At 57.9% G+C, this 25,385-nt stretch overlaps 1 protein-coding gene across 1 annotated transcript in view; it reads left to right on the plus strand.

Annotated features, from left to right (window-relative positions):
• Positions 1-25,385, plus strand: part of LOC144720528 (inorganic pyrophosphatase-like) — a 60,853-nt gene that overhangs the window by 1,142 nt on the left and 34,326 nt on the right. The window contains exons 2-9 of the mRNA XM_078597309.1: positions 6,872-6,936; positions 13,393-13,452; positions 14,612-14,731; positions 15,477-15,563; positions 15,774-15,900; positions 16,272-16,399; positions 16,668-16,750; positions 18,103-18,172. Coding sequence (XP_078453435.1) covers positions 6,872-6,936; positions 13,393-13,452; positions 14,612-14,731; positions 15,477-15,563; positions 15,774-15,900; positions 16,272-16,399; positions 16,668-16,750; positions 18,103-18,172 — 740 coding nt within the window. The remainder of the gene's footprint in view (positions 1-6,871; positions 6,937-13,392; positions 13,453-14,611; positions 14,732-15,476; positions 15,564-15,773; positions 15,901-16,271; positions 16,400-16,667; positions 16,751-18,102; positions 18,173-25,385) is intronic.

Consider the following 25,385-nt stretch of genomic DNA (forward strand, 5'->3'; position numbering starts at 1 on the left):
CAATCCAATGATTTATTTCCCCTTCAGGCAAAATGTTTCAACTTTTCTCATTACTTAAAAATGTTGCCACGTTAGTGAAAAATCTTTGAGGAATAATAATCCCTGCCGTAATTGATATTTCAAATCGTCCCCGCTTGTGGAGTGTGTGTTGGGGAGTGGCAGTGTTTGCAGCCGTCAGCGCACTGCGCTACGAACCCCGGCTCAAGACTAATAACAGCGACGAATCTTTGATCCGGTCCTGTGGCTCCCCTAGGTCGACTCGGCCTCAAATGAGTACCTGGTGCGGTGTGTATCAACATCACCATTGGCAGGACAAAGGGGGCCAGGAGTGCTGCAGGCCACCCACCCCCTTGTGTACCACGCCAGCATTTGTCGGTGCTCTGTGACAGCACTTGCCTCAACAGTCTGTTAAAGGCTATACAGGGGACATTTGCCTTTGGTGGGGAGTGGTGGCGCAGTGATTAAACACACACTGCCCTATGAACCCGGCAGCAGCCCGAACTAATGTCCCGGGCCAGTGATAACTGAACCCTCGGTAAAGCACAGCCTCATACATTCTGTTCGTGTTTATGGCAATTACGATCAGGAGCTCATTTTCCAACGTCGATGTCTGTCGGCCACGAGGAGAGGGCTTCAGGAGAGAGTTCTTCTCGAGTTGCTGTTCCTCCTCCTCCTCTGTAGTCTGCGCTTCTTCAACAGTGGTTTGTTATACGGTGCATAGTGTGGGTCGCATGGCCAGTCGCCGCACTGCTGCGGCTTGTCTTTAATGCTTCTCTATGGGTCTCTATGTATCTCTATGGGTCTCTATGTATCTCTATGGGTCTCTATCTCTATGGGTCTCTCTGTATCTCTATGGGTCTCTATGTATCTCTATGGGTCTCTATGTATTTCTATGTGTCTCTGTGTATCTCTATGGGTCTCTATGTATCTCTATGGGTCTCTGTGTATCTCTATGGGTCTCTATGTATCTCTATGGGTCTCTATGTATCTCTATGGGTCTCTGTGTATCTCTATGGGTCTCTATGTATCTCTATGGGTCTCTATGTATCTCTATGGGTCTCTATGTATCTCTATGGGTCTCTATGTATCTCTATGGGTCTCTATGTATCTCTATGTGTCTGTGTGTATCTCTCTGGGTCTCTGTGTATCTCTATGGGTCTCTATGTATCTCTATGGGTCTCTATGTATCTCTATGGGTCTCTGTGTATCTCTATGGGTCTCTATGTATCTCTATGGGTCTCTATGTATCTCTATGGGTCTCACGTGTGCTGTGCCGCCAGTAATAGCTGCTCGCTACGAGCACGTGGCCCAACAGCCTGTGTAAGCCACGTGGGAGGAACTCCGTCGGTGTGTGGGGAGTGATAGCGTTGTGGTTAATGGCTTGCACACTGCATTACCAAACCCAGCGACCTGAGTTCATTTCCCGTCAACGGCTAACAAAAGTGCTCGGAACGACATCTGAATCGGATCGGGGCCTTCCCCAAGGTTGACTCAGCCGTAAGATGAACAGAGTACATCATTTCCGATGGATGTCAACAAAATTGTTATTTGACGCGTGAAATGCAGGGCGGTATCTTCTACCCATGTGACCGTTTCAGAAACGCAGACATCCCTCGAGGGTTGAGTCGTTGTTCCAGACCGTCCCCGTAATTCTCACGAGGTCCTGTGCCCCATCGTCGTGCAGGTTTGGAAACTCCGGCCTCAAGAAGAGACATTTTCAATGATTGCGCAACGCCTGCTGTGTGACATGTGGATCCATTGGGAGTAGAAGCCGAGCCGACTCGGTGCATGTGGTACCGGCTGGGGGAGGTGGAGCAGAGAGCGCCAGTGAGAGGAGGACGAGGACCTTGAACTTTGGATGTGGTGGCAACCAGATAAAGCTGACCCACGCAACTAGACCTTTGGAATCCACACTCTGTGATCGATATGTAAGCGTAGAAGATGCAGGGATTATTGCCAGCACAGTGGTACATGAGTGGGTTTGTACTCATTTGAGGTTGAGTAGGTGGGTACTGAGTTGAGGTTAAGTAGACCTACAGGAGGCCTCGGACCAGTCCAGATAGTCGCCACTCGAGTCTGTGGATTCGAATTCGGGTCGCAGGGTTGGTAGCGCAGCGTAGCGCTAACCGCTAGCACTACCGCTCCGCACACTCACACTGCCTCACTCGCACTGCTGTTTCCCCTCTGTGGAGTCGCTGTAGAATAGGAATGGGAACCATTCTGGAGAATGCCGGTATGCACACGTTTAGCGTAGCGAGAGGGGCCGGTATAGCGTGCCGTCCTGTACCGGCCCAGACTCGTCAACACAAATCATTCAGGAAAATCAAATCATTTCAACCGAGCCAAAACCGACAGGCTGAGTGTGGCTTGGACACGCGTTGTGAAGGTATCACATCGCAACTTCCCTAGAAAAGTGTTGTGTTAATCTAAACTATTCGCTGTATTATTATAGCATGATTAACTATTTACGAAAATTAAGTAAATTATGACAAACCTATATCACCCTGTAAGTATATGCATTTCACAATAACGTAGTTATTGGAAAATGCATTGTAAGCCAAAATAAAATGCGACAATTTATGCGCATTCATTAATCTCCAGGCCTCACCCATTTCCACTTGTGGCTCGCCTGTGTGGACACATTGATGATGTAACGCCACCCAGTTATGGCCAAAGGTGGGCAGGAGATTCTTTGTAATTCTGCCAATTGTCTGATGAAGCTGACTCACCGCCAGTGAATTGCCAGGCTTCCCAGTCGTCACACAGGGTGCGTGTGGATCGCTCTCCCACGACACTCCGGTGGTGCTGCTGACGCAGTACAGATGGTCAGTGACCTATTAAACAAATAAAACCACCTGAGTACATGTATTTATATCATGTATATATATAACATGGTAAACAGGATGAAACCTCGCTTTGCTTCCGTCAAATCCGGATCCTGGGCATGAAGCGGCTAGGTGAATGATTAATTCAGTTTATTTTGGCACAGGAAAAACCCAGTGGGCAATAAATGGCAACTTTCGATGTGGACCGGGTTACACAATGCATGTGGTGGCCGTGAGATGTTGTCATCTCACTCGTCTGGTAGGCAGGAGGTCGCGGGTTCGATCTTGGAACCTGACGATGCCTGTTGTATATTTGGAGTCTTTTTTTTCTCGCTTTGTGTGGTGATCGTGTGGATTCTTTTTTAATGCGCCACACCGGCCATCATAGGTGCTCGCTAACAGCACATGCTGTAGCAGCCTGTGTAGGCTACACGGGGCTATTTTTTGTCTTTGTGTTCACACCATAGTGGAATGATATTGGGACAGTGGGGAGTGCAGTTGGTACATCTGCGAGGCATCTCAGTCGGTTAACCCATAACACCTGGGTCTGGCCCGTGACTCCCTGCCAGCGAGCATTTCTGCACTCTACGTAGGCCTCAAAGTGCACATAGCCTGGCACAAGCGTCGTGATGATGTGACTGTCACGTCGTGATGATTGTCGACTGTTGTTTTGCCCAGCGGTTGGTGTTTGTTGTTTACTTGTTGCCGAAGCTACTGACGTCATGAATGTCCTCCATTCTCTGGGTATGACCCAGTCGGCTGGAATGTGCCCGGTCCTGTCAGATCTCAGCGGCTGAGTCAGGGTTGAGCCCGGATATCGCCTGGATGGGCAAGCGCCACAACTGTGCCACAACTGTGACGCTATGCATATCAAAATGTTATTACACATTCAAGTTTTGCGTTTATTTTGCTTCAATGAAGTGGGCACTTGAGACCAGGATGGGAATGTAATTCTCCAAAAGTGACCTGGATCACCATATTGTGACGAAATAAAAAAAACAAATAAAATCACAACAAAGTTGTGCCCACGACGCAAAGAGACATCGGCGCCTAAAAACAACCGTGGCGCCGCTTCGGTCAAATCGAAAAATATTCCACCGACGTAAATCGTTGTCGCTTCGCGCATTCCCTGGAGTGCGAGGCGGCTCGGTATTGAAATGCAAGCGGCCACGTCAGCCCAGGAACTCACTGCCCCAGGCTGCTGCGTCTCTGAGACGGAGAGACAGAGAGAGAGAAGGGAGGAGTGGGGGGGGATGCTGCCAGCGGAAAGGTTAAATATTTCACGACGCCGTCGCTATTCATGGAACGAGACGGAGCGGTGCGCGGGCTCCACTTTATTGAGGATGCAAACCGGTCTGGTTGCCTGGAGACCGTGGTCATGAATGTTACCTTCTCGCAGTCACAATCGTGCGGGTTCGACTCCTGGCCAGGGTTGGGTACAGGTCAAGCCGGCCCTCCTATCCCAGTTCTTTCTTTATCTCTCTCGCAGTGGTCGATAAAATAATAGATACTGCTTTGCCTGCATTCAACCGTGGTATGTCTTCTGCATGGACTTGCCCCCGTCATGAAAACGTTGAATTTCCACCACTAACCCATGACTGTAAGCAGGGAATGTGAACTGCACCCCCCACCCCCCCACATTTGTCCACTTTGACCCCTCCCTCCCCTCCCATCATGGCCCCGTGTGAACCCCCAGGGTTGATTGTGAAATGGCGTGCGTGTTTGTGTGCCGTGTGGTTTATGGCCGTGCGTGCGTGATTATGGCCGGGCTGTGTTTGTGCAGCGGGCGCAGCGTCGCCCCTCATTGTGGTTGCCGGCGCTTGAGTTGTACCTTGCTCGGCGCAACCCACGACCCTGCCTGGAGGGGGGGGAGGGAGTGTGGCGTGGCGGTGGGGGGAGGGCACCTGGGAGGGATGGGAGCAGGGGGGCAGGCGGCGGGCAGGGGTGTCGCTATTGAGTACGCAGGCTGTGCAGCTGCCCCGGGCCCCCGTGGGATGGATGGGCCCCCCCCCCCCGCCCCTGTCCAACATCGTGAGATGCGGTCGGAGCTTTGACGTCCGGTCAAGCGAAATGGTTCTCGTCAAATTGGGCCCTCGTCGTCGTCGTCGCCGTCGGCCGTGAGCACCCCACTGTTGGATGAAGGCCTCCGAGCCCTCGCCGCCTCTCACACGAGCAGCTTTCATTGCTCCACCTCTTGTGTGGACGCACTCCCGCGGACACGTTCGGTGACGTGGCTGCCGCCATCTCTCCCAGTGACGAACGTCGCCCAAGCTGCTCGCTCACTTTTCGTAACAGCCTGGGTGACATCAGTAACCCGTGTCACATGAGCAGATCGCCAGGAACTGCTGATGGTTTTTGCATAATACACAAAGGCCGAGTGCATGTGTGTTTGAAATGTGTAGTTTTTCTAGCCTCTACTTTCATTTTGTTATGATGATGGGTTTTCTCGTCGCTTACAGATTTTAATTCCTGTTGGTATTAGCCAAGCGAAATGGTGCTCACTGTGGAAGTGGGCACTCCACCTGTATCATTCCCAGAGGCAGGCGCTGCAGCGGTGAGCAGCGGCGAGTGTACTGTTGCTGATGAGACCCAACGGTGACAAAAAACGGCCCACCACAGTTTGTCAATTACTGCCGCTAGTCGGTAAAATTCACAAGAGGCCCACGATGCGGTTCCTCGGGAACGGCTGCTGGTGGTGGATTTTGCGTGATGCCCAAATGGCTGTGTGTCTTCTACACGTTTCTGCGGGGTTTGAAAATTCTGGGTTTTCTTTGGGCCTGCACGATCATCCTCCTATGATGATGTGGGGGTTTTGCCTGCCTCCTCTAAGCCATTAGTTCCTCATTCTGTACCTCTGAGTTATTCAAAGCATCCAACTCGTGGGGCGTGTGGGAGTGTAATTAGTCCCCATGAATCGATTATAAAAAATCGATTACTTTTTGTCGTCGTCATCGTTGTTGGAACGTAGCGACCTCTAGCGCCCATTAACGCCCGCGCGGGCGATCAGAATCGACATTGATTTGTGGATCGATGATGCACCACCATCATCATCTTCATCACACGTGCTGCTGATAGACAAGCAGTGGTGTGCGATTACAGGGCAGGAGGGGATGGGGAAGTCTGCGCTGGGGAGGGGGGCAAATGGGCAGGGGGGGCAAAGCTGTTGATCGTGGCATGGCCATGAACCCAGGGTCAATGTGCGGGCGAGATTAGGTGGCTGCTATACGGGGTGGATGGTGGCAGGAGGTGAATGGTAAGGGTGATGTTATGAGGTGCAGGTGCTGATAGTGGTGGTGGTGGTAGAGATGGGGTTGGTGGTGGTGCTGGTGGTGGTGCTGGTGGTGGTGGTGATGTGGGTGGTCTGCATGCAGCAGCAGCAGCAGCTGATGTCACGGCCTGTGTGTGTGTGTGCACGAGCCGTGCAGGGCGTCGTGGCGCCGCTAGGATTCACGCCGGCGCTTCTTGAAGTGACCGCCTGGCCCAATGTCTCGGCGGGGGGGGTTAGAACGTTGACCCGCGCGCACGCATGCACACCCCCGTGTACGTGCGGAGTTCAACGTACCTATGACGTACGCAGGTGGGGGTGGGGTGAGAGAGAGTGCCCATCCCCCTACCTTGAGACCACAGAAAATATATATATTTACCGGATAAAATGCAACAAATGTTTTCCTTCTCAATATAGGGACCTCTATTTAAACATCTCTGTGTATGTGTGTATCTATTGCGCGTCTCTCTGTGGGAGCGGTGCATAGCGGTTAACGTGCTGCGCTACAATCCCGGCGACCCGGGTTCGATTCCCGCTCGTGGCCCACATCAGTGGTCATTATCTGAACCGACCCTAGGTCGACTCAGCCTCAAATGAGTACCTTGTGCGGTGTGTAAACATCCCTGCTAGTGAGACAAAGGCGTGTGGTGCTGGCCACCCACCCCCTCGTGTGCCTCACCGGCCTTCATAGGTGCTACTCGCGGACAGCACTTGCCCCAACACTCTTTTAAAGGCTATACATGGGTGGGGGGTATCTTTGTCTTTGTGTGTGCGTGTGCAGAGGATGCGCAGGGGCAGTACATCTCTCCCTTCCACGACATCCCCCTGTGTGCCAGCGAGGAGCCGGTGAGTTGCCACGAGGAGGAGTCTTACCTCGGGAGTACGTGTCCGTGTGTGTCCGTGCGTGTCCGTGCGTGTCCGTGCGTGTCCGTGCCCGTGCGTGTCCGTGCGTGTCTGTGTGTCCGTGCGTGTCCGTGCGTGTCTGTGCGTGTCTGTGCGTGTCCGTGCCTGTCCGTGCGTGTCCGTGCGTGTCTGTGTGTGTCCGCGTGTGTCTGTGTGTGTCCGTGCGTGTCTGTGTGTGTCCGTGCGTGTCTGTGTGTCCGTGCGTGTCTGTGTGTGTCCGTGCGTGTCTGTGTGTGTCCGTGCGTGTCTGTGTGTCCGTGCGTCTGTACGTGCGGGGGGAGCGGTGGCGCAGCAGTTGGCGCAGTGCGTTCACGAATCCCGGCGAGCCGAGTTCAATTTCCCGATGTCGCATGATTGAATAGCCGAACAGGCCCGTGGTTTATAATCATTTATAATCGACGCAGCACGATGGGCGAACGTTACAAACGAGGAGGGAATTGAATCGACCCCGACCCCCACCCACCCCCCCCACCACCCCCCCACCACCCCTAGCCCCTCTGGGGATTGGGGGGGGGGGCTGTCACGAGGACTCGATGAACCTCCTTGGGGAAAGGGGGAATCGTTTAACTGGTTACAAAAAACACAACGTGCGTGCATCTGTGCATACGAGTGAGTGCATGCGTGTGAGGGCGTGCGTCTACTTGCATGTGCCTCTACATGTGTGTACATGCGTGCGTGTACACGCGGGTGCAAGTGCTTGTGAGCGTGTGCGTGCGTGTGCGTGCGTGTGGGTGCGTGGGTGCGTGGGTGGGTGCGTGCGTGCGTGCGTGCGTGGGTGCGTGCGTGCGTGCGTGGGTGCGTGCGTGCGTGTGCGTGCGTGGGTGCGTGCGTGCGTGGGTGCGTGCGTGGGTGTGCGTGCGCCTGCTGGAAATTGCACCACGGCCAATCCCCACTCTGTGTAATTGCCTGGCTGATCCCACAGCCCAGCCGCTCGCAGCATTTTCTCGTAAAGCGATTTTCCACCGCCTTGATTTTCCAAATCTCTTCCCAGCGCTCGCCCCACCCCCACCCCAAAACCACGGTCACCCCCCACCCCCGCCGTGCTGCCTTGCTCCCCCCCTGCTGCTCCCCCATCCTGCCCCATGTCCCCCCTGCCCCTCCTGTCCCCTGTCCCTACTCTCTACCTTGCTGACCCCCTTGCCGAGCCAACGCTGCCCCCCCCATCCCGCTCTACCATTGTTCGCGGGACCCCCACGGCGGGTGTTCAAACGACATGTGTGTGCGCGTGCGTGTGTGTGCGTGTGTGCGTGTACCCACATGCGTGTGTGCTGTGGGGGGCGGTAGTGTAGGTTGTTAGCGCGCTGCGCTATGAACCCGGTGACCCAAGTTCAATTCCCGCTAGCGGCCAACACCAGTGACAATTATCTGGATCGGTCCTGGGCCTCCCCTCAGTCGACTGGGCCTTAAACAAGTTCCTGGTGCGATGTGTAAATGTCGCCACTGGGGAGACAAAGGTGGCCGAGCGTGGTGCTGGTCACCCACCCCCATCGTGGCCATTTATAGCCTGAACAGACTTGCCCCAACAGTCTGTTCAGGCTATACGGGGAATCTTTGTATTTGTGTGTACTGGTGGGGTCATGCATGGCTGTTGCGTGAGCGACAGCGTTGGATTTTGTGGATTTCAGAGCCGGGTTCTGTGAGCTTAGAGCTGTGTGCGCCGAGCGGTGGAGGATGGTGGGGTTCATTCGCCGTGTGTGTGATGGTGTGTGTGATGGTGTGTGTGATGGTGTGTGTGATGGTGTGTGATGGGGTGTGTGATGGTGTGTGATGGTGTGTGTATGATAGTGTGTGATGGTGTGTAGGTGATGGTGTATCGGGAGAAATAGCGTAATGATTAGTGCACTGCGCTATGAACCAACCCAGTGACCCAAGTTCGATTCCCGCTCACGACCAATAATAGCGGCAAATATTTGTACCGGTTCTGGGCCTCTTCTAGGTCGACTCGGCCTCAAATGAGTACCTGTTGCAGTGTGTAGACATCACCACTAGGGAGACAAAGGTGGCCGGACGTGGCGCTGGATACCCACCCCCTCGTGTGCAGTGGCGGCCTTCATCGGCGCTTGCTTACAGCACTTGCCCCAACAGTCTTATGAGGCCATACGGGTGGGGGGGATCTTTGTCTTTTGTATAGGGTGGGAGTGAGGGTCTTGCATAAGGTGCGAACGCTAATGACACGTTGAGAGAATGAGCTCTCCTGCCCACACACGTCTCGCGCACAAACCTGGCAACCTGGGTTTGATTCCCAGCGAGCGATATCGAAACTTTTCCTGGACCTCCCCTAGGTCACCTCGACCTCAAACGAGCACCTTTTGCAGTGTGTAACCACCAGAGAGATACTCGACGAGGCTTTCCTGGGTAGTCGGGGGTCGTAGTCATGGTGGCGAAATCTGCGCTCGCTAACAGCGCTCATCCCAGCAGCGAGTGCGGATAGACACGGAGTCTTTGTCCGAGCGAGCGAGCGAGTGCGAGTTCAGCCCGAACGGCCCCGTGTGTGTCTAGTGAGCGGAGAGGTCCTGACATCACAGTGACACAGCCTTCGCTTCGCCGCCAGGGCGGGGCTTGTCCTGTGGGTGGGCCCTGCCATAGCAATGGGGAATTATTTTAAGCGCCGGCTCAGGACTGCCAATGGAAATGAGCGTCGTCCAGCTTCTGACTCGGGGTGAGAGCGTCCAATGTGAACGAAACTCGAGGATAAAAGTTGCGCCGCTGCTATTCGGAACTCGCCCAACCGAAAACCAGCCACTTTGATCCGAGCGTTACCAACCACTTGGAGACACAGAGCAGCTGGGTGGCAGTGGCGGTGGCGGCGGAGACTACACTACACGTGGCTGTCTGTAAGCCAGCACCGTGGAGGCAGCAGCAAGGGTAGGTGGATCACCGCACGAATCTTGTTGCAACTTCCGTGGGCAGAGAGGAGGAGCCACACCGTGACTTGCCAGCAGAAGGCGGCACAGCAGAGTGCGCTCTCCACCCCTTCCATCTGGATGGGATCGAGTGTTGCCCAGGAGCACACGTGGGTGTCTCAGGTGCTCCAATTTCCTCCCACATTTAAACGCTCATCAGTTGTCCCTCTAACAGCTTGATAAATAGAGGACCGCAGACCTTGGAGAGGGGACTTTGGCGCCGGTTCTCTGTCACGCGCGGGGCTGCTGCCTCCCGGCTCCTCCGTGGTTCCTCCTCTGGGCGCTTCCGGGTCAACCTCTCGGATCCCGTACGGTGCATTGCAAGTTGAAATGATTATCACTTATTGTTATTATGATTGCAAGAGAACGAATTCCAATATATTTTGCCCCGTTGGCGACCGTACGGATCAAGCACCTCGCGTCGCTTGATCCGTGCACACGCTCCGAACCCTCCACCACCCAACTCGGCCAAACAATCGAATCGACCCAGACGCAAATCTCATCGTCCCAGTGGTTGTCCTTCTGTCTCTCATGCCGCACGTTCGGCAGCACTCTACGCGCGATGATTTGCTTATCCATCCAGGAGAACCACTCGTGAGTCGTCGGACTGGTTTACAGGAGGGTGCTGCCGCTACGTTGGATTTTTATTTCAAGACGTTCGCAGGCAATGAATGATGAGTTTGTGTTCATCGTACACGTGGGAGGAGGAGACCGGAGCACCGGGAGATAAACAGATGGCGCGTCTTGTACTTGCTGTACCGCCCTCTCCTGGCGAACCCGGGTACGGCTCCTCGACGGCCACGGGAAGGCAGTTTGTGCAGTGATCCACCAACCCTCGCTGCTGCTCCTGCTGCCTCCACAGCGGTGGGTCGGGGTCGGCCCACGACCTTCGACCCTCTCCTGGGTGGTCCAACAGCCCAGGCCTCCGAGTTGCCCCGCTGTGACGCAGCAGCGGGTGCTTGCGACGAGCTCATCGCAAACTCTGGCACGGAAGGGCGCGTGGCTGGAGCGGAGAATCCTTGGGGAGCCACCCCCCCCCCCCCCCATAAACGAGGCTCGTAGGAGGAGGGGGGGGGAGACACCCGGCGATTCGATCCCGGTCCCAAGCCTCCCGGCGTCCCCCTGTTTCACAACTCGGCCGTTACCAGCGGCAACCGGTGGAGCTGGAAGAGGTTTTGAGGGGGGGGCCGTGGAGGGGTGGTGGGGGGGAGATGGGTGTGATGAAGCCCCCTCCCCCGCCCCGTGTAGTGCGAGTGCTGATTAAATCCGGTGCCCCCCAACTCCCCACCCCCCTCCTGCTCTTCCTCCGTCGTGTTTTGCGCGCTCTTCTCTCCTGACTCAGAGCGCCCCTCGTTTCCGTGCAGCGCGGAGCGGGCGGCCGCCACGGCAGCCGCCACGGCAGCGTCGTCGGCGCTATAAATAACCGGCGAAGCACGCGGCAGCGGCGGCACCGTGCGGGCACGCGTCTCCCTGTTCCCGCGTCTCTGTGCGTGTGTCTGTGCGTCTCTGTGCGTGTGTCTGTGCGTGTCTCCGGAAGGGGAGCGGTAGAGTCGTCGTTATATCGTACTGCACGACGAACCCGCCAAGCCGAGTTTGATTCCTGCTCACGGCCAACACCAGTGACAATTTTTTTAACCAGTCCTGGGCCTCCCCTAGGTAGACTCAGTCTTAAACGAGTACACCTGGTGTCAGTGTGCAAGCATCGTCACTGGGGAGACAAAGGCAGCTTTCATCTGCGCTCGCTAACAGCACTTGCCCCAACAGTCTGTTGAAGGCTATTCGGGGGATCTTTGCCTTTGTGTGTGATTGCTGCCCCCACCGTGTGCCTCGTTAATTCCGCGTGAGCTCGCTCGGTGCTCGCTCGTTAGCGCTGCGCGGTGATCACCGCTTCCCACAGCGGCACTGCGTGTGGCTGTGTGCGTGTGGCTGTGTGCGTGTGGCTGTGTGCGTGTGGCTGTGTGCGTGTGGCTGTGTGCGTGTGGCTGTGTGCGTGTGGCTGTGTGCGTGTGGCTGTGTGCGTGTGGCTGTGTGCGTGTGGCTGTGTGCGTGTGGCTGTGTGCGTGTGGCTGTGTGCGTGTGGCTGTGTGCGTGTGGCTGTGTGCGTGTGGCTGTCTGCGTGGCTAAAGGTGGTTGTGTGTGTGTGTGTGGCTGTGTGCGTGTGGCTGTGTCTGGCTACAGGTGGCTGTGTGTGCGTGGTTGTGTGTGTGGTTATGTGCGTGGTTGTGTGTGCGTGGTTATGTGTGCGTGGTTGTGTGTGTGGTTGTGTTCGTGTGGCTGTGTGCGTCGCTACAGGTGGTTGTGTGTGTGTGGCTGTGTGTGCGTGGTTGTGTGTGCGTGGTTGTGTGTGCGTGGTTGTGTGTGCGTGGTTGTGTGTGCGTGGTTGTGTGTGCGTGGTTGTGTGTGCGTGGTTGTGTGTGTGTGGCTGTGTGTGCATGGTTGTGTGTGCGTGGTTGTGTGTGCGTGGTTGTGTGTGCGTGGTTGTGAGTGATCTGCGTGTGGAGCAGGAGGGCCCCTGCCCGCCATGAAGACACCGATAGTTCGACCCCCCCTCCCCCCCCATCGCCCCGCTCCCTATCAGTTATCTCCCCCCCCCCACTCCCCCATCCGCACAGCGTTCGTTGCATTGGTTGCGTGCGTCTCCGATAACGAGCCCCTCCAGGGGGACTGGGGGGGTGGGCGGGGCATGAGCACTAACGAGCGCTCGGTGGGGGGGGGGGGCTCTCCCTCCTCTGCCCCCTCCGGAGACTCGCTCAAAGAATCCCTCTCTGGGGGTCCGGGGTTGAGAACCCGCGGGGTCCAGTTTTCTCACCCCACCAGTCTTTAATTTTCCCATGGTCCCCCCTTGTTTATGACCCCATTAACCCCCCTGTCTCTGACCCCATGGGTCCCCTATATCTGACCCCATGCGTTGCGAATGCGTAAGTTAGTCGGCGTACGCATAGGGTTGTGTGTGTGTACGTACGTACGTGTGTTTTATACGTATGTAGACAATATTCGGAGCGGTGGGGGTAGTGCAGTGTCTAGCGCGCCACGCTGCGAACCCGGCAACTCGCGGTCGAGGTCTGCCCTGTTCCGGGGCCTCCCCTAGGTCGACTCGGCATCAAATGAGGACAGACCTAGCGCACGGGAAGTTTCGTTTGTTGTCCTTACCCCACACCTCCGATTTGCACGATTGGCTACGAACGGTGCGAAAAAAGTTCAACATACATACGTATCAGCACTGGGGAGACAAAGGCGGCCGGGCGCGGTGCCGGTGACACAGCCCCTCGTGCGCCGGCCTTGATGGGTGCTCCTCGCTTGGCAGCTCTTGCCCCAGCAGCCCGTGTCTCCGTCTGGGGGAACTTTGTATTGTGTTGGGTCAGTAAGTTACACAACCCCCGATTGTTTTTGGCAGCCGGAACGCTCGTCGGACAGCCGTTACTGCTTTTTCAATTGCGTCTCAACTCCACTTCCCACCTCTGCTCCCCCATGCCAACCCCGTGCTCCCCCCCCCCAGAAGCAGCCAGTGTTCAACATGGTGGTGGAGGTGCCTCGGTGGACCAACGCGAAGATGGAGGTGAGGGGCCGTGCAGTGACGCGGGTGTCGCGGTGTGTTTACTTGGGGATGTGTTGGCTGTTGACAAAGTGGTTGTGATATGGTCGTTGAAGTGGTCGTGACTTGGCGGTTGTTGCCGTAGTGGCGGTGATGTGGTTGTGGTGGTGACGTGGTGTTGTTGCCGTAGTGGCGGTGATGTGGTTGTGGTGGTGACGTGGTGTTGTTGCCGTAGTGGCGGTGATGTGGTTGTGGTGGTGACGTGGTGTTGTTGCCGTAGTGGCGGTGATGTGGTTGTGGTGGTGACGTGGTGTTATTGCCGTAGTGGCGGTTGTTGGCGTGGCTCAGCCCGGCAGCACGCCCACATGCGTCTGCCTCTTATCTCGGCCACGTAAACAAAAACACGCGCGGTGCCAACAAGCGCGCGTCAGACGAGGCGCTCATCCTGCGGCGGAGGCGTCGTCGTCATTGTTTGCCTGCGTCAGACGCGGGACGCACGTGCGGGACGCGGCGCCCGTAGCGATCGCCTCTCCACGACGTCGAGCGTGGAGCCGGCCCCCCGTTAACGCGGCCGGAGGGCGCGGTGAGGCGGCGTCTCCCGTATACTCGGAATTTTAAGGACGAGGATGTTGCCTGCGTGGAGGGCCCTTGCTTGAATGGCTCGCCAACTCAAACCACCTTGTGTCCCATATCTCGTCGCTACCCTTCACTGCCCAGCTACGGTCTGGGGGGGGGGGGTGGCGAGAGCCCCCCCAGTGGCAGCTGTCCCTGCGGTGTACGCGGCCTGCACGTGGGTTTTGGTCTGACTAGGGGGGCGATGTCGCTCCGGGGGTTTTCCCAATTAAGTATCGCGCAAGCTGTTTATAATGCGTGATGAATTTGCCAAATTTGAAAATTACACCACCAAACACTCAATTGGGATGCCACAATAGATGCACAGCAGCCAGCATCGCCCCCTGCCGCTCCTGGCAGACTAACACCGGCTTGCGGGCCTGCGGTGCCGAGGCACCTTGTGCCCACAGGGGCGGCTGCCACTGGGGGTGCCCTTTCAAACGCGTTGTTGGCATGCGGCGATGGATGATGTGACGCGTGTGGGGGCAGCTCTCGCGAGCGCAGCGAACGTTGTCGTCGTCGTCGCCGCGGTAACAGCTTCTGCCCCTTGCGTTGCGTCACCGCTCCCCAGATCGCCACAAAGGACCCGCTGAACCCCATCAAGCAGGACGTGAAGAAGGGAAAGCTTCGCTTTGTCGCCAACGTCTTCCCTCACCACGGATACATCTGGAACTACGGCGCCCTCCCGCAGGTCAGGGTCGCTGCCAGGGGGTCACGGTCGGGGGTCACCGTCGGGGCATGTGGGCGGTGGCAGCTATCCGCTACACCAGCGAGGTTAGCTTCTGATTGGCTGTTGGGGTCAGAATCTGATTGGCTGCTGCGTTTAGGATCAATTGGCTGATGGGGTCAGGACCCGATTGGCTTTTGGGGTTAGGATCTGGTTGGCTGGTGCAGTTCGGGTTGGGTTTAAGGGTAGAATCTGGAGATGTAAATGAATGAAAGACAAACACCACCCACACGAGACAACAAGCAGCTCTGTAGCAGCTCCACGCCGAAGCTTTGTCTTTCTGGGCTGTCTCACTTGAGGTTTGAAGCGTTGTTAATTGTAAAATACTTTAAAGCCATGCTCAAGTGCACCTTTATATAACGCATCGCGGCATTTACATATCTCATGGGGGGGGAGGTGGGGGTGTGGGGTGAGGAGGGACATCACTTGCATTTACATATTCATTTGTTCAGGAGTGATGGCACAGTGGTTATCTCACTGCGCTACGAACCCAGCGACACGAGTTCGATTCCCGGCGACGGCCAACACCGAGTGGAGAGTAATATCTGAACCGTTCTGGACCCTCCCCTAAGTCCACTCGGCATGAAACGAGCACCAGGCACTGTCCGTAATCGTCAGCGCCGTTCCGGACTTTGTAGGCGCTGTGCTAACAGCACTTGCCCCGGAAGGCTGTGAAAGCTACACGGGGGACCTTTGTCTTTGTCATCAGACGTGGGAAGACCCCAGCCACAAGGATGCGGACACCGGCTGCTGCGGAGACAACGACCCCATCGACGTGTGCGAGATCGGCTCCCGGGTACGGCACAAGTGTGTGCCAGTGTGTGTGTGCTGTGCGTGTGTGCGCTCCAGTGTGTGTGTTTGTGTGGTGCAAGCGTGTGCGAGCGTGTGTGCGCGCTTTTGTCTTCCGCGTTTGTGTGCGCGTGTCTTCTGTGTGTGTGCGTGTGTGCGTGCATGCTCCAGCGTGTGTGCATGCTCCAGCGTGTGTGTGTTCCGTGTGTGCGTGCAGGTGTGCGCGCGTGGCGAGGTGGTGCAGGTGAAGGTGCTCGGCTGCCTGGCTCTGATCGACGAGGGGGAGACCGACTGGAAACTCATCGCCATCGACGTCAACGACCCCGACGCCGCCAGCCTGCACGGTGCGGCGAGGGTGGTGGTGGTGGTGGTGATGGTGATGATGGTGGTGATGATGATGGTGGTGGTCGTGTGGTGGTGGTGGTGATGGTGGTGATGATGGTGGTGGTGATGGTGATGATGGTGGTGGTGATGGTGATGATGGTGGTGGTGATGGTGATGATGGTGGTGGTGATGGTGATGGTGGTGATGATGGTGGTGGTGATGATGATGGTGATGATGGTGATGATGGTGTTGATGATGGTGGTGGTGGTGATGGTGGTGATGGTGGTGATGGTGGTGGTGGTGATGATGATGGTGGTGGTGATGGTGGTGGTGATGGTGGTGGTGATGGTGGTGGTGATGGTGGTGATGGTGGTGGTGTGTCGTGGCTCAGACATTGAGGATGTGCGCCGGCTCAAGCCCGGCTACCTGGAGGCGACGATCGACTGGTTCCGTCTCTACAAGATCCCCGATGGGAAACCCGAGAACGAGTTTGCATTCGGAGGGCAGTTCAAGAACAAGGTGACACACAAAGACAAAGGTCCCTAGTGTAGCCTACAACAGACTGTTGGGGCAAGTGCTGTCAGCGAGTAGCACCCGTGAGGGCCGGCGCGGCACACGAGGGGGTGGGTGGCTGCCAAAGCCACGCCCGGCCGCCTTTGTGTTTCTCTTGTGTGTTTCTGTTGCCTGCGTTTGCGTCTCGTGTCGCTTGCGTTTTGCGTGTCTCGTGCGTGTCTCACGCTCTCTCTGTCTCTCTGCGTGTGTCCCCCCTTGTGTCCCCGCACATCAGGAGTTTGCACTCAGGGTCGTGCGCGAGACGCACGCATTCTGGAAGAGTCTCGTGTCCAGGAAGGATGCCGGGGAACTGTCTTGGTGAGCAGACAGCCACCCACCCACCCACCCCCCCATGACCCACGGCTAACGAGCAGACGAGCCGGTCCCACGCGAACCCGCGCGGGGCGACTCGAGAGGCCTCTGACTCGGAGCCGGCTCCAGGTTGGGCTTTTGTGAGCGGCCCAACCGGAGTGAGTGACTCCACGTTCTCACGCACAGAGAGGCTGTCGCCCCGATGCCAATGATCGCGTGGAAAACAAACACCCAGACTCCAGCTCTGAGATGTAAAAATGTTGGTTCCCCCTGCTCCCTCCCCCTGCTCCCTCCCTCTTCCCCTAGTTTTATTGAAATACTGGTTTGGTATGATGCAGCGTATCTATTAAAGTGTGCACCTCGAGCATGGCGAAAGTGCTATAATCAGAATGATAACTTATTCACGCTCGAGAGCCACGCTGAGTCATAGGACTTTCAGGAATGTCCTGCCACATTTGGTATTTTCAGATGTTTTTCAGCCGATTTAATGGTGAGTCGTGTTGATTGTACAAGTGGGAGGAAAGCGGAGCACCCGGAGAGAACCCACACATTGCACGAGGGGCAACGCTCGATGGAAACGGATGGCAATTGGTCCACTTGCTGTACTCCCTTCTCCTTTGCCCACGGCAAAAGGAGTTTCACAACCATCTGTGCGGTGATCCACCAACCCTCGCTGCCGCCTCCACAGTTCTGGCTTAGACAGCCACTGCAGCAGCAACAGCATAGCCACCACCACCACCACCACTACCACCGCCTCCACCACTACCACCACCGCCACTACCACCGCCGCCACCACCACCACCGCTACCACCACCACCGCTACCACTGCCACGTGGCTGCTGAAGTTACTTTGTGCGTAGTTTCGTGACGTCAAATGTCCGGTGTGGTTGCGTCTCCCGGTGATGCACCACTCACGGCTGCAGAATTCTGAATAAATGAAAAACCAAAGGAAGCGCCCCGCAGGACGATTGAGACGTAATTGGAGACGAAGCGAACTTTGTTTAAAGCGAACCTCATTGAACACCCCACGTCATTGAACACCCCACCTCATTGAACACCCCACCTCATTGAACACCCCACCTCATTGAACACCCCACCTCACTCGAGACCAAACCTCATTTGCACCTGGCAGCGGCGCTGTCCCACGGAGTGGCGGCCGCTTCATCGGTGCCGCCATCACCACGGTGCCCAACTTGACGGTGCTCCCCCTCCCTGACTCACTCGCCCCCTCCCCCTGCCCCCTCCCCCTGCCCCCTCCCCCTGCCCCCTCCCCGTGCCCCCTCCCCCTGCCCCCTGCCCCCCTCCCCCTGCCCCCTGCCCCCCCCCCTGCTCCCCCCCTGCTCCCCCCCCCACCGCAGCTTGAACGTGAGCCAGGGAAGCAGCCCGGGCGTCTGCCCACGAGACGAAGCGGAAGGGATCGTGCGTGCGGTAAGTGCCCCCCCCCCATCGCCACCCCCACCCACCCCCACATACCCCCCCCTACCCCCCCCTTAGCGCCAACATCGCCAGGGTGACGTAACACTGACATCGCCATGGTGACGTAACACTGAAATCGCCATGGTGACATCACACCGTCGCCACTCCACTATCGCTCTGACGCCCACCCGGATCCGGGTGTCGAACTCGAGCCGTCCTGGTTTTGTGGACCGGATTGTGGCGGCGGCGCAGCGTTCCCCGCTCGATTACCCCTCGTCTTCCGCGCGTCTCCGCCGTGTCTCCGCCGTGTCCCTGCCGTGTCCCTGCCGTGTCTCTGCCGTGTCTCTGCCGTGTCTCCTTGTGTGTCTCTGTCCCCACCATATCTCGCTGTCTCCCTATGTGTCTCTGTGTCTCCCTGTGTCTCCCTGTGTCGGCTCGTGTCTCCTTGTGCTCGTGACTTCTTGTGCCTCGCACGTCTCCCCCGCGTGTCTCCGTCTCCGCCGCGTGTCTCCAGCAGAGGGCGCCGTCGGGTTGTTCGTCTCCGTCCTCCCCAAGCCACGCGGAGCCAGAGGGGTGGTCGGGGGTAGTGGCGGGGGGCCGCGTTGGGGAGGGAAGGGGGCAGTAATTAGCGGTGATTAAATTAGCGAAGGTGGGGGGCTTTTGGGGGTGGGAGTTGGGGGGGTGGGGGTGCAGGGGAGGGGGGTGGTGGTGCTTGTCTGGCCGTGCTGGCTTCGAGTGAACAGCTCCATCACGCACGCATCTCGCACACCAGTGCGTCATCCACACACACACATCCACACACATCCACACACATATACACACACATACAGACACACATACAGACACACATACAGACACACATACAGACACACATACACACGTGTACATGACAACTACAACTGGCATTTGCCACCAAGTGGCGTTTGCGTCACTGCGGTGCTTGTGCCAGGCGATCTGCACTTTGATGCCACGTGAGATGTCGAAGGCTCGCTGCTAGCAGAAGGTCACGGGACAGACCCGGGTGTCGTGGGTTGACTGACCGAGATTACTGGCACGTGCACGACCTGCGCTCCTCACTGTGACAACTTGCTGTGCTTTAGCCGCCCGGCGCTCCGCTCGTTGCTGCGAGCATCGCTCCTCTGCCCTCCGCTGTTGTTGGAGGACGACTGTACACACACGTACACCAACAACAACTGCCATTGGCCACTAAGTGGCGGTGACGTCACCACGACGCTTGTGCCAGGCCATGTGCACCTTGAAGCCACGTGAAGTGTTGAACGCCCGCTGGCAGGAGGTCACGGGGTAGACCCAGGTGCCACGGGTCGACTGACTGAGATGACTGAGATGACTGGCTGATGCACCACCTGTGCCCCTTACTGTGCCAACTTGCTGTGCTTTAGCCACCCGGCGCTCTGCTCGTTGTTGTGAGCGTCGCTCCTCCACCCTCCGTTGTTGTTGGAGGGCGACTCCGTACACACACGTACACCAATAACAACCACCATTCACCACTAAGTGGCGGTGACGTCACCACAGCTCTTGTGCCAGGCTATGTGCACTTTAAGGCCACATGACACACCCACATACGCATGCATATACACGTACATGAACATGCACCTGTAGCCTGAACAGACTGTTGGAGCAAGTGCTGTTAGCGAGCGCCTATCGGAGCGGGCACGGCACACGAGGGGGTGGTGTGGCCAGCTCTCTATCCGGCCGCCTTAGTCTTCCGAGGGCTGGTTTTGCAGGTGCTCACTTCATCCTGAGTCGACCTCGGGGAGGCCCAACAAGACTTGGTCAGATATCAATCTCCACTGATCTTGGCTGTGGCCAGGAATGGAACTTGGGCCAATGGCACCAACCACTGCACCACCGCTCCCAACTTCTCCCCACCCCCCAGAGTGTCTGAGCCAGTTGTGGAAATTCCATATTCTTATGGCAGGGGCCAGTCTAACCGCAGACCAAACTCCTGGTTTGGGTCATCGGCAGCTGGGCTCCCAGGGAACGTGGTGCTGGGCATGCCTCGCGGATCTATTCACCCTGTTAATCGATTATAGAAAATAGTCAAATACCGGTGATGGCTGGGAGGATGGGGGGGAGGAGGAGGAGGGGTGGATATGAAAGTGAGCGAACCACATCAGCCTCAAAGACGCATTTTGAGCACATTAATAAATAATGACGAACTCTCCGTGCCTCCTTGCAGCCTGCACCCCCCCTCCACCTCTCCCCTCCCCATCGCTTCGAGCCTCCCTCCCCTCTTCCTATTCGTCATCCCCCATCTCCTCTCTCTCCTCGTCTCACGGCACTGTTCCATATCTCCTCATCATCTCCGCCCTCCTGCATCGCCCCTCTCCTCCTCTCTTCCTCCTCATTCTCGTCATGCGTCTCCTTCCTCCACTCGTCATGCTTCTCTTCCTCCTCCTCCCCCTCTCAGCCTCTTCTCCTCCACTGGCCCTCCACCTACTCCTTTTAATCCCCCGCCTCGCCATCCTCTTGCATCCACTCTCATCCCCCTCCCCCTCCTCTCCACGTGTCCCTGTCCATCCTCCCCCGACGTCCACCCCTCTCCGTACTTCTCCTCCTTCTTGTTCTTCCTCTCTTCTATCGCTGCTCCTGCAGCAGCTGCAGCAGCAGCAGCAGCTGCAGCCGTTTGTGGATCATTGTCCTCTCGAGTCGAGTCAACCGTCCCCGTTGCGTCTCATTCCGACCCCAAATGCCAAAGCAGCGGCACACGGAGAGAGAGAGACAAACTCGGCCACCAAAACCAATCTAGGCAAGGCCCAGCCGGCACGCCATGTGCCGCTTCTCGTTTTTAATCTCTCCCTACTTTCCCAACCCCCCCCCCTTCACCTCTGGTACCCCACCTCCCAGAAAAAGAAAGTCTCATCCTTGCCGTGAATTTCTTGGGGTATTTTTTTATGGGGAGGGGTGGGAGGGGGGGGGGTGTTGCGGTGGGGACGGCCACGTTTCACGGGCGGTTGCGCCGCGCGTGTTTTCCTATTATGCGAGTTAGATTATTTATTACTTTTGCTCACCGCACGTTTGTATATTTTAGTTAGCTCAGCCCCCCCCCTCCTCCTCTACCCCCCCCATCCCGACGTGAGAAGCACTCCATGCTACCGCTCGCTGGTTTGTGTGGCGTTGGTGGAGATGGGCCCCCAGCCTTGCATCTCCCCCGATGTCAGGAGAGTCAAAGTGATCTGCTGCTGCTCCAATGAGCAATTGAGACATTGTGTGCCCATCTCCCACTCACAGCCCTGCCAGGGTCACGTGGTGATAATTCCATATTCCTATGGCGGGAGAGAGTCAATCCATAGCACAACCAACTGTTGACTCTGCCACAAAGTAGTTGGTACTCGTTTTATCGACCCTGGGCGGGAAGAATGATGGGTTGAATCGGCTCCCACGTTCACTCGAACCAGACGCCGGGGATCCCCCTCCTGACTCCGTGCCGAGGAGCCGACACCGGCTGTGTCTGTGTCTGTGGCTGTGTCTGTGGCTGTGTCTGTGGCTGTGTCTGTGGCTGTGTCTGTGGCTGTGTCTGTGGCTGTGTCTGTGGCTGTGTCTGTGGCTGTGGCTGTGTCTGTGGCTGTGGCTGTGGCTGTGGCTGTGTCTGTGGCTGTGTCTGTGTCTGTGGCTGTGTCTGCGGCTGTGTCTGCGGCTGTGTCTGCGGCTGTGTCTGCGGCTGTGGCTGTGTCTGTGGTTGTGGCTGTGTCTGTGGCTGTGTCCGAGTTCCATTCCCACTCACGGCTAACAACAGCAACAAATATCTGAACCGGTCCTGGCCCTCCCAATAGGTAGACTCGGCCTCAAATGAGTACCTGGTGTCGTGTTTAAACATCTCCCCTCGAGAGACAAAGGTGGCCAGGCGTGCTGATGGCCACCCCCTCGTGCCGCCCTTCGTAGGTGTTCGCGAACAGCACTTCGCGAACAGCACTTGCCCCAACAGTCTGTAGAGGCTACACGGGGGATCTTTGTCTTTGTGCGTGGTGGCCGTGTCGGCTCTGGCCCCGCGTTCTGCTGATTTAAGTCGCGAGATTTGTGTGGTGCTCACTTGCCCGTGAAGGCTCGCAACCCCCCCCTCCCCCCGCTCCCCCCCTCCCCCCCGCTCCCCCCTCCCCCCGCTCCCTCCTCCCTCTCCTTCCCGTGCGCTTTCATTAGAACGCAACCGGATGCCGTGAATACATCTTTCCTCCGACAGTTAACCCCTCACCGCTACACCCTCACCGCTACACCCTCACCGCTACACCCTCACCACTACACCATCACCGCTACACCCTCACCGCTACACCCTCACCACTACACCCTCACCGCTACACCCTCACCACTACAGCCTCACCACTACACCCTCACCACTACACCCTCACCGCTACCCCCTCACCACTACAGCCTCACCACTACACCCTCACCACTACAGCCTCACCGCTACACCCTCACCACTACACCCTCACCGCTACACCCTCACCGCTACACCCTCACCACTACACACTCACCGCTACACCCTCACCGCTACACCCTCACCGATACACCCTCACCGCTACACCCTCACCACTACACACTCACCACTACAGCCTCACTACAATAATCTCACTAACATCGTCACAAATCACAGCCTCACCACGATACCCTCCTGACCAGTGCCCTCGCCTCAACTATATCCTAATCACAACACTCTCACCCATACAACGCCACAACTACACCCCTCAGCGTGACAACACCCTCACAAGCAGCACGTTGACGGCGTCACCCTCACCCTGCCCCTCACCGTCAGTCACACCACTCTCACCAGGGCCCCGGCTCTCCGCGAGCTCCCAGCCCACGGCTGCCCTTCTCACCCCCGGCTTGTCTAATATACGTCGTTGTTGTTGTTGTTGTTGTTATTGTGACGCTGCTGCTGCTGCTGCAGTGGCAGTGGGGGCACAAACAGCGCAACACATTCGTCACAAGCAAAACGCTGCGTGAGACCCTAAACAGGAAACAAACATGTATAAAGACGACGTTTCGGGCAATGGGCCTGATGTGTCCCGGGAGGCTTGTGGACGACGACGACGATGATGATGTGGACTATTTGAACGATGAGGTGATTTAAATGCAGGCACGTGCATGCGATGAAGTCCCCCTCTCAATCCACTGCTGGATGACGAGGGGGCTTCCCGTGCGAGTTGCGGGGTGGATATTTGACCATACTCCACCCTTCCTGGCCAATGCCGGCTGATGGCAGGCGGAGGCCGTAGACGCCCCACGTATTTTAGCACCTACGATGCACGCGGTGTAGTATTCGTGTCATGTTAATTGTGTCATTTGGGCGCATTATATACACGGTGTACAAATGCGAAGGTGCAGGCGCGACGTTTTCCGCTCGCGCCACCGCTAGCGGAGGGGCCCAGCACAAGAGACGCCGCTCGAGAGAGAGGGAGAGAGAGGGGGAGAGAGAGGGAGGGAGAGAGAGAGAGGGAGCGGCATTCATCCCGCTCGTCCACGCTCGCCAGTCGCGCTGGAAGAGCTGCGAGTTCCCACACGTGACCCCCACACGTGACCCCGCCACGTGACCCCGCCACTCACGCGGCCTCTTGCACGCACGAGCCCTGGTGCTGGGCGCATCCCGCCGGCCCCGGGAGTCGGCCGGGGGCGGTGCCGCAGCTGCCGCGCCGGGAGATGTGCACGGCGCGTGCGCCGCACGTGAGGGGTGCGAGGGTGCCAGCGGCGATGAGCAGCGCGACGGGGTGGCCGCCGCGGGTCGCGTCAACCACGGAGTGGGTGCTGGTCGCCGGGCGGGCAACTACCCACCAGCCCCCCCCCCCCTACTCCCCCGCCCCTCCACCAAACAACCAGCAACCCCCCCCCCCCCCAAGAGAGGAGGAGAATTAAAATGGATGATGCAGGGAAGGGAGCCCGGCGCACAGACAAATGGTGTTACCCTTTGCCGAGAATTACCACGGCACGGGCTAACGACGCCCCCCGCCCTCCACAGAGAGGGGGGGGGGGAGACGGAGATAGAGGAAGCGTGAGAGGAGAGAGGGGGGGGTGGGGGAGAAAGGAGGGGGGGGGAGAAAGGAGAGAGGGGGGGATGGGGGAGAGAGGGGGGGGAGAGAGGGGGGGGGATGGAGAAAACGGAGAGGCAAAAGTTGAGACCAGCGACTGGTTGGGAGGGGGGTAGTGGAAGAGAAGAGAACCTCGCGGAGATGTGGGGAGAGATGTGGGGAGAGATGTGGGGAGAGATGTGGGGGAGAGATGTGGGGGAGAGATGTGGGGGAGAGATGTGGGGGAGAGGTGTGGGGGAGTGGAAGAGAAAAGAACCTCGCGGAGATGGGGAGAGATGTGGGGAGAGATGTGGGGAGAGATGTGGGGGAGAGGTGTGGGGAGAGGGGTGGGGAGAGATGTGGGGAGAGGTGTGGGGAGAGATGTGGGGAGAGGTGCGGGGAGAGATGCGGGGAGAGATGCGGGGAGAGATGTGGGGAGAGATGTGGGGAGAGATGTGGGGAGAGGTGCGGGGAGAGATGCGGGGAGAGATGTGGGGAGAGGTGCGGGGAGAGATGCGGGGAGAGATGTGGGGAGAGATGTGGGGAGAGGTGCGGGGAGAGATGCGGGGAGAGATGTGGGGAGAGGTGCGGGGAGAGATGCGGGGAGAGGTGCGGGGAGAGGTGCGGGGAGAGGTGCGGGGAGAGGTGCGGGGAGAGGTGCGGGGAGAGGTGCGGGGAGAGGTGCGGGGGAGAGGTGCGGGGGAGAGGTGCGGGGGAGAGGTGCGGGGGAGAGGTGCGGGGGAGAGGTGCGGGGGAGAGGTGCGGGGGAGAGGTGCGGGGGAGAGGTGCGGGGGAGAGGTGCGGGGGAGAGGTGCGGGGGAGAGGTGCGGGGGAGAGGTGCGGGGGAGAGATGCGGGGGAGAGATGCGGGGGAGAGATGCGGGGGAGAGATGCGGGGGAGAGATGCGGGGGAGAGATGCGGGGGAGAGATGCGGGGGAGAGATGCGGGGGAGAGATGCGGGGGAGAGATGCGGGGGAGAGATGCGGGGGAGAGATGCGGGGGAGAGATGCGGGGGAGAGATGCGGGGGAGAGATGCGGGGGAGAGATGCGGGGGAGAGATGCGGGGGAGAGATGCGGGGGAGAGATGCGGGGGAGAGATGCGGGGGAGAGATGCGGGGGAGAGATGCGGGGGAGAGATGCGGGGGAGAGATGCGGGGGAGAGATGCGGGGGAGAGATGCGGGGGAGAGATGCGGGGGAGAGATGCGGG

Source organism: Lampetra planeri, chromosome 9 (genome assembly GCF_965212315.1).
Source record: "Lampetra planeri chromosome 9, kcLamPlan1.2.h2, whole genome shotgun sequence".
In the NCBI taxonomy this organism is placed as follows: domain Eukaryota; kingdom Metazoa; phylum Chordata; class Hyperoartia; order Petromyzontiformes; family Petromyzontidae; genus Lampetra; species Lampetra planeri.